This window comes from Olea europaea, chromosome 3 (assembly GCF_002742605.1).
Source record: "Olea europaea var. sylvestris chromosome 3, O_europaea_v1, whole genome shotgun sequence".
In the NCBI taxonomy this organism is placed as follows: Eukaryota; Viridiplantae; Streptophyta; class Magnoliopsida; order Lamiales; family Oleaceae; genus Olea; species Olea europaea.
The window spans coordinates 19,975,140-19,983,935 of record NC_036239.1 but is presented as its reverse complement, the minus strand read 5'-3'; the positions used below and the strand labels follow the sequence as shown (position 1 = coordinate 19,983,935).

The 8,796-nt window shown below is 34.8% G+C and overlaps 2 protein-coding genes across 6 annotated transcripts in view; one reads left to right on the top strand and one right to left on the bottom strand.

Annotated features, from left to right (window-relative positions):
- The window catches only part of LOC111389164 (mannosylglycoprotein endo-beta-mannosidase-like), a 10,985-nt gene extending 7,857 nt beyond the window's left edge, over positions 1-3,128 (top strand). For all 3 annotated transcript variants that reach the window (XM_023014065.1, XM_023014048.1, XM_023014057.1), the window contains 3 exons: positions 755-1,423; positions 1,509-1,736; positions 2,113-3,128. In XM_023014065.1, coding sequence (XP_022869833.1) covers positions 755-1,423; positions 1,509-1,736; positions 2,113-2,913 — 1,698 coding nt within the window. In that variant the 3' untranslated portion in view covers positions 2,914-3,128. The remainder of the gene's footprint in view (positions 1-754; positions 1,424-1,508; positions 1,737-2,112) is intronic.
- A 2,137-nt stretch (positions 3,129-5,265) lies between these two features.
- On the bottom strand, positions 5,266-7,300 carry LOC111389145 (mitochondrial Rho GTPase 1-like). Of its 3 annotated transcripts, none has more exons than XR_002701684.1 (3): positions 6,420-7,300; positions 5,846-6,035; positions 5,266-5,610 (listed from the first exon to the last, which is right to left on the bottom strand). XR_002701684.1 is itself a non-coding variant. In XM_023014035.1 (3 exons), exons 2-3 carry the CDS (start codon positions 6,592-6,594, stop codon positions 5,962-5,964), a joined length of 249 nt encoding a protein of 82 aa, XP_022869803.1. In that variant the 5' UTR covers positions 6,595-6,606; positions 6,715-7,300; the 3' UTR covers positions 5,686-5,961. The 3 variants fall into 3 exon arrangements, 2 of the variants coding, with proteins under 2 accessions (XP_022869803.1, XP_022869797.1); XM_023014035.1 differs by lacking the exon at positions 5,266-5,610 and having other exon boundaries at positions 5,686-6,035; positions 6,420-6,606; positions 6,715-7,300; XM_023014029.1 differs by lacking the exon at positions 5,266-5,610 and having other exon boundaries at positions 5,686-6,035; positions 6,420-6,865; positions 6,962-7,300.
- Between the last annotated feature and the right edge of the window lie 1,496 nt (positions 7,301-8,796).

The window sequence follows — 8,796 nt, the reverse complement described above, 5'->3', positions numbered from 1 at the left end:
ACTCACTTACACACACACACACACACACACACACTCTCACACTAACACTGACACTCACATTCATTCTCACTATGTGTTTTTGCATGCCCACATGTGTCTGTGTGTCTGGGACGTATGCATATAGTGTGTGTTTGTAGGGCTGATTTTTTGAAGCAAAGAAAGTAATCTTTCTTAACTGATTCCCATATAGACGGGGATAAGGCTTTATTAAGTTGAATTGACTTCAATAATCATGGTTTGTGAGAATTTCACTTCCTATAGTATAATATTTTGACTTCTAAGATATTCATGTGGTTTTTAATTTCACAGCTTCTCACTGCTTTCTCTGCTACCCAACTAGTAAATTTAATATTTTAATGGGACTCGAAATATCTTCTAAGGTGAAAAATCATACTCTCTTAAATGAATACCGATCACTGACATTGAGGTCGTTCTTGAAGATTATTCACTTTCATGATTGCGACTTTTTACTGTAAAATGCCATAATACTCAATTTGGGACATTCTTTCTTTATTTCATTTTAAGAGGTTTATGCCACTTTATTTCTCTTTGAATTTCTCATCTATATATATATATATATATATATATATATATTTTTTTTTTTTTTTTTTTTTTTTTTTTTTTCCTAAAAAAAACAAAACTTTTTTTTTTTTTCACGCTAAGTCAAGCCAGAGGTAATTTGATATGCGGTGGATGGTTTTACGGTTTTAATACCCAGATTGTACTACGGAATAATTTTACAAATACCCTGTAGGTTTGGCAAGAGTTCTGGATCACTGGAGACGTTGACGGACGAGGTGACCCTGTATCAAATCCCGATGGTCCTTTGGACCATGATCTTTTTTTGTTTTGTGCAAGGGACACCGTCAAGCTGCTCAGGAATCATCCAAGTCTTGCTTTGTGGGTTGGGGGTAATGAGCAAGTTCCACCAAAGGATATCAATTCAACTTTGAAAAATGATCTACAACTTCATCCATATTTTGAAAGTTTTATTCACCTCGGTTCGTCAGAGGAAGAATTGTCCCCAGTTTTAAAGGATCCAAGTCAATATCTTGATGGTACACGAGTTTATATTCAGGGATCTATGTGGGATGGCTTTGCTAATGGAAAGGGGGATTTTACTGACGGTCCTTATGAAATTCAAAATCCTGAAGACTTTTTCAAGGATGATTATTATCAGTACGGGTTCAACCCTGAGGTTGGTTCTGTAGGAATGCCTGTGGCAGCTACTATCAGGGCCACGATGCCTCCAGAGGGGTGGCAGATTCCTTTGTTCAATGAATTACCGAATGGTTATGTGAAGGAAGTTCCAAATTCTATATGGGACTATCATAAGTACATTCCATATTCAAAACCAGGCAAGGTTCACGATCAGATTTTATTGTATGGAACACCTAAGGATCTTAATGACTTCTGTCTTAAGGTATAATGTTTTGTAATTCTTATTGCCCAGTCTCCTATCCCTTATTTCTATTGTGTATCAACTCATGTCAACCATCTACTTTCAGGCACAGCTAGTTAACTATATCCAATACAGAGCTCTCTTAGAAGGCTGGACCTCCCGTATGTGGAGCAAATATACAGGTGTTTTGATTTGGAAGACCCAAAACCCTTGGACAGGTCTAAGAGGCCAGTTCTATGATCATCTCCATGACCAAACTGCAGGTTTCTACGGCTGTCGTTCTGCTGCTGAACCAATCCATGTCCAGTTAAATCTGGCAACATATTTTATAGAGGTAAGCATGGAAATAATTTACAAATGTTAAGGATGAGTCAAGTCTCTGAACGTTCTTGCAACTGCTTGATCATGTATTAATGTGAAACACAGAGATGAAATTTCAATACCATCCATTTTCTACATGGCACCTTTTGACTGTAACAATTATAACCTGCAGTGCCTAAATCTTCCTTACATTTGTTATTGTTTTCTTGATTTGGGAAACACATTTCAAATAACTATACATATTTGAACTGTAGAACATAGCTTTAATCTTCTTATCTAATTTCTTTAACCAAACTTCTCATTTCAAACCATGAATATAATACAAGATGAAGACTTTATCTGAAGTTGAAATTAATACGCTTTTCACGTTTTTCCTGGGTAATATACAGGTAGTCAACACGACATCGGAGGAGCTTTCCGATGTGGCTATAGAGGCCTCTGTTTGGAATCTAGAAGGAGAATGCCCTTACTACAAAGTCTTTGAAAAGCTCAATGTGCCATCAAAAAGAACAGTATCAATTTCTGAAATGAATTATCCGAAGTCAAAAAGTCCTGGGCCTGTTTATTTTCTTCTCCTTAAACTCTATAAAATATCAGATGACGGGATATTATCTAGGAACTTCTATTGGTTACATCTGCCGGGTGGTGATTACCAGCCTCTTGAACCATACAGAGAGAAGAAAATCCCCCTCATAGTGGCATCTCTAACTTTCAAAAGTGGGTCCAGCTATGAAATCAGAATGAACATACAGAATACATCAAAGACAACAGATTCGAGAATTTTACTTTCCAGCAACAATTTCATTCAAGAAAGTTGTAACCGAGATTTTGTTATGTCATCATTAGAATCTCACATCCCTGAAAGGAAAAAGGGAAACAGTTTATTTCAGAAGATGTGGCAAAATTTTTCAAGGGAAGACTGTGGTGTGAAAGTTACTGAAATTAATGGAACTGAAACTGAAACTGAAACTGGTGTTGCTTTCTTTCTTCATTTATCTGTCCATGCTTCAGAGAAGGATCAGAAGGATGGTGAAGACACTAGAATTCTGCCAGTTCATTACTCTGATAACTATTTCTCTTTAGTACCTGGGGAAGTAATTCCGATAACCATAAAATTTGAGGTTCCTCCAGGTATCACTCCACGTGTCACTCTTGATGGTTGGAACTGCGATGGGCATACTGTTCTTTAAGCTTCAACTATGGTGTGACTAAAAACACGTCGTCTTGCTTGAAATTCTCTTTTTCGATCATTGGAGATTGATTATGAATTGTCGGAAAAAAATGGTAGTCCTTACGTGTGTGTGTGTGAGTGTTTATTGTCCATCATAATTCAGTTCTTCACTATTAGTAATTTGATGCACACTTTTATGAACATTCAACTGGAGTTCAAATATCTTATCTTAAACTATATAGAGAAACTTGAGACCAAAATAAAATAAAATTACAGAGATACGTGTTTTGAGTGGCTTTCTTTCGTGAAGTACATGACAATTAATAGTTTTTGTCAGAGTAAATCCTCGATAAATAAATACTCGTTGAATTAAAACTTGCTTAAATAATAAATTTTTCACTCTCAGCATGGATCAATGTATTATATTGATAACTTTGCTAATAATAGTTTTAGAGTAATGCTACTTGTACATAATGATTTACATATAAATGAAATGTCAAAAGGAGAATATGATTTCTTTACATATAATATTTGATTGAGGAAATTTTGATCCAATCATATTTTACGACATCATGTGTATATAAATCATTATGTGCATGTAGTACAATTGATGATTTTATGTGAAATCCTTTTTAAGTTCCAATGACAAGTTCATAATACCTATAAAAGAATTTTTGACTTCACAACATGTGTGTTCAATGTAACAGGATGCATGCTAAAATTTCATGCAAAAAAATTTGATAATCTAAATATCAAATTTCATTATATTATGCTTAGTTCAAAAATTCAAAAGGCCGTTTGGCATGTTTTGAGAAGCTCAGTTCTCTTCGTGTTTTAATTTTTAATTTTGAATTTTGAATTTTGTATTTTGAGTGTCCATTTTGAGATTGTTAAAAACTTGTTCTCTTTGTCATTTTGAAAAATTGTTTTCAAATATATATATATATATATATATATATATAGCACAAGAATATAATTCTAATCTTACAATATTGTTATCTGTGTGGATCACCATTGGAAGCTGGATAATTAGACAGCTGTGGATCGCGAATCAAGATTGTTGGAACGAAAGAATGACAAAGGAGTTTGCAGATCTTGTAAAATGTACAATTTCTATCACAGTTTCTATCTAAACACAGAGGAATCTTTGGTGGGAATCGGAAAAGTCATTTTTGTACCCGTTTGGTTAAACTATCAAAATATTTCTTCTAATTAGAGGAGTTTCTAGACACGATTTTTCTACTTATACATAAAAATGGTACATAAGAAGTTATCGAAAATAATGTGGAGGGAAAAGATTGAATGAAAAAAATAATTGAATTTTAAACTGATAAATGATAGAATGCCATGTAGAGATTATGTAAATCTTAATGTACATATAGCATGATTCTTCTAAACAAGCTTCCTCGAAGCTTTTCAAAAGAGGAAGCTCTTTTAAAATTTAATTTCAAAACGCCAATTAAGATAGTTTTTTCAGGAAATTCTTCTGCAAGCATTAGCAAAAAATAGGCTCTAAAAACACTGTGCAAGGACGTAGATGAATCCATATCTTTCTTTGGCCGAGCTAAAGGAAATATCTTATTAGTCAATCAAGTCGTCAGCTTCCGCATTCTTGATAGTCCATGGCCAGCGGCGCTTACACTTGATGGTACAGTTATATGTTGCAATGGAAGAAGCTTGATGATATCTTCACATTGGATGCTGTGACGAGTCGACGAATATGCTACTTAGGACTAGATAAAGGAGTTGAAATTTGAGAAATGCTACATAAACAAGGTTAAAAACAAGCTGCATTTGTGTCGATATCTGATTGAAGAGTTTGAAAATTTGAAAAATCGAACAACTTGCTACCTTGTCAATATGTTTTTTGTTCCCTGTTTTTGAGTCTAGCTGTTTAACATTTTTCGTGAAATTTTCGAAGGGCTGAAATTGACACCCTCTTGTGGCCACTGCCACGTGTGAATTGTATTAAGTCCTTGTTTGAACCCCACTCTTCTAAAAAATCATTTTCAACCACATATTTTTCCATAAAATAATATTATACACAATTTCAAAACTTTTCCTTAATTTTTAACCAGACATTCTACATCAATCTACTATTCAAAATGCATTCTTTACCCCCCCAAAATAGGAATCAAACAAGGGCTAAACTTCAGTTCGTCAACTTCAATTTAATTTTCAATTTCATTTGTCTCTCAAAATGAGGAAAATTTGCTTAGTTGACAATCATTTCATAATAGTCATATTGTAATTGATCTTTCTAGGTTAAAGCTACCTAATATCCTAAAATCTAAATTGATGGAATCGTGGTAGGGTTTTTAGGACACTAAATAGATGACATGGTATAACGAAAAGTAGGATTCTTAGGACAATGAATTGAACGATAGGTCAACTTAAAACACTTTGCAAAAGTCAATGATAAACGTAATACAAATAAAATTTTGTTGGCTAAGATGACAGAGTGCAAAGTTCAATGGCCATTTCTGAAATTAATCTGAAAACAAAATTATTAATACTCAGATTTTATTCTTTAGAACATCCCCACAGCACTCAGCCTTCTTCCATTCACCACCCCACTCTCCACCGCCACCTCAGCCAGTGTTCCACATAACCCCATTACGATCACAACTAAACGTGTTGAAGCCTCCAATAAGACCACAAAACCAACTTCAACACCACGCGGTTCAATAGCATTCAATAATATTGAGCTACAGCCCTGTATCAAACATGCACTTAAAGTCTTGTAACCTAAGACTTTATAAAGGTTAAAAAATGATTCAGTGAACAGATATTCACAACCAGAGATATTAAATATAAGGGATAAAAATTGGATAATTTACTTTAGCCACATCTAGGATTCTACCTACCAAATTCATGAGTAAAGATAGAACTCACAGTAGAACTGAATCACTATCAAATATTTAACATGCAACAATTGAACTAAAATTTACCTTCTCTACAAACAGCCAGTTCAACAAAATGCAACAAGCAGACCCCTAGGACAAGCAGAGCACTAGAACTTATTCCAATCCCCTCCCCGGTACAAAGGTAATGTCGCTTCTTCCGTCTAACTGGAACAATTCTTTCTTGCAGCATAAATACGATAAGCAGCCAGCCCAACAATGGCTACAGCAGCCCCAACTGTAAAATAAAAAAATATTAGTAACACCATGTTGGACGAAGTCATATGGAAGTATTATTTTTCATTTAGACTATGCTTTTGACAAGATGTCTACAAGTTATTTACTTCCAACGGCATAGATAAGCAGCAGTGCCAAATTATGCGATGAAATAAAGCTTAAGGCATATTAATTTAGCATCTTAAGATTCCAAGATAAACTAAGAAGCTAATAACTATCTGAACACTTTTAACATTCCTAGATAAATTTAGAAGCTATAAACTATTTAAACAACCATGTCGTTTTACAGCCTCAAGGCCTTCCTTAACTAATCAGTTATAAATAGCTGTAGAGATCAGCAGCTAATATACAAATGCCTATAATATAATGCCAGTAACTGAAATACCTGATACAAACACGAGGGAACGATTAACAAGCCTGTGATACTGCTTACGGCTTTTGCCAGCGGCAGTTTCTGGAATGCTCAAATGGGGGTGCTCAGCTGCATTTACTATCCTTTTAAATAAATTACTGAAATCTCCTAGCTTTGCACTGACAGGTATAGGAGTCTCAATTCCCATATCCTGGCTTACCTATTAAAGAACACAACGGAATAAAATCAAAACAATTTAGCAAAACAGCAAATTCAACTCTGCTCAAGGAAGTGCATGGCCCATCATACTAGGACTGCATAGACATACAGTGCGCCACTGGTTAGACACGGAAGACTCCTGATTTGTGCACAATGGGAAGGGGCTGACTACCAAATCAAACAGGTATCACATGTTCCAAGTCCTTGCTAGTCACCCCCATTAAGGAGATAACAGAGAAACTGTACTCAGCTTTAATAACCTGCCGACCACGAGTTATCCTAACAGTCAGATTTCACAAATGCAAGATTTATTTGGCAGTGTCCACTGTTAACAAAATCTCTTAAATGTATTGCACCTGTTGCCGCCTCTGTTACCAGCAATGATGCCATAACCAAGAACAATGGTCCCGGGATTTCCCGCACTCTGGCAACACATCACCTCTCCAGCAACCATGTGTTCATTCAGGACAGATCAGTAGAACATCAAAGCCAAGAAACTGTCCCTTTAGAAGTTTAAAACTCATTTCAATTTCTTATTTCTATCCCCAATTTCTGATCTTAATAACACACTTTCTCTCCAGTTGATTTATAAGATAGGAGACGAGTAATCAAAACCATAAAGGATGAAAAAATATATATTTTCTTCCATCCTCTTTGCTGCTCTTACGAAAGGAGGCATGTCAATATATATCGATTAATTGNAATATATCATGGGTACATCTATGTTTATTTTTTTCCATCTATCAACCATGATATTGAGCACATTCTTGTTAAACAAGGCTCATAGAACTCGACGTTAACATAGGACTCCTCAAGATATGCAAGGGAACATTGATAGGGACAAGTGTGGGAAGTTTCATATGCATTATCCTCTGTTTGCAGTACTTGGTTGATTAATGGATAGTTGTATTCATTTGTTTACTTCGGGATTTTTAATTGATCTCCCTTCAGAACATCATTAAGGCATAAATTGAGGGTTCAGTACATTGCTTTTGTAATTTTATTCTTCATTTAGGAGCATTTTCTTACCCAATACATTTTGACCTGGAAAGTCTAGGATGATTTTAGTACTATTTTCTAGCATGGAAGAGAGAAAAATAGTGGTAGTCAGTCATGTAAAAGCAATAAATACATTTATGACTCTGAAGAAGGTGACCGCTTTAGCCATCAAAGATGGGGGAAAATGATGTTTTAGCAAGACTGGAACTAGAAAGGAATGTGCAATTCACAATATATTCAGCAGTGTTGTTGACTGACGGACTGACAGAAGCTGGGAGGAAGTTCATGCTAAAAAATATAACACAACAACAACAAAATGGAAATGTTTGAGACGCCAAAGTTCAAGAACCACCGTTGAAGCTGAAGTTGACCATTCTCAGATGAGGGACCAAAAATATTCTAGAACCAAGTTCGTGCTACAATATACAGCACAATTTATTTATTAAAAATAAAAATAATAATAAAAAAAATCGCTGACAAAAGCACAAGTCCCAGCAAAACTAAATTTGACCATTTTAGGCTAATGATTGATTAGCTTCTGCAAAAAATATTTACACCCTAGGTATTTTCTTACAGAAAATGGAGAAGGAGGTATGGTAGCATATTGCACAAAATAGTAAAACCAGAATAGGAATGCACATCGAAATGGTCAGACAATATAGTAGATGTACAAGGGTATCAATAGATATAATTTTCTGTTCCAAACCCCCCGTTCAAGTGTAGGTCACCAGGCCAAAAAAATCTTTAACTTGATATATTGGAATTTTTCAAAAGGAAAAAAATAAAAAATAAAAATAAAAAAATCAGTTGAATTCCCTGAAGTGCTATTTATATTTATACATTCCTCTTTTACTATTTCAGTCATTTGAGAAATTTGACGATGAAAGAATAACCACAATGATGCTTTCAAGAAAGCTGAGATATATAAGGAAAATATCATCCAGGAAAAAATTCCAAATTAAATACATATAAAAAATTTTAAAAACACCAAACCAAGTTACACCAAAACATACAGTGGTAAGTACGGAGTATCAACTATGCCACCAATCGACTTTTACCAATATGGCACAAACATTAACAATCACCTATCTTATTCCATTCAAGTGGCAATACGGCATATCAGCTACCTGTCATGAACAAACACTGCCACGTCACATGCTGCCAAAGCATCCCTACTAGAAAATATTTTTTT

What these genes read in the sequence shown, in the direction of transcription:
- LOC111389145 (XM_023014035.1), bottom strand. Translation starts at nt 6,594, where the DNA reads ATGGGAATTGAGACTCCTATACCTGTCAGTGCAAAGCTAGGAGATTTC. An exon ending in TTCCCTCGTGTTTGTATCAG is followed by an intron (nt 6,036 to 6,419) that starts GTATTTCAGTTA and finishes TTTATTTTACAG; the next exon opens with TTGGGGCTGCTGTAGCCATT.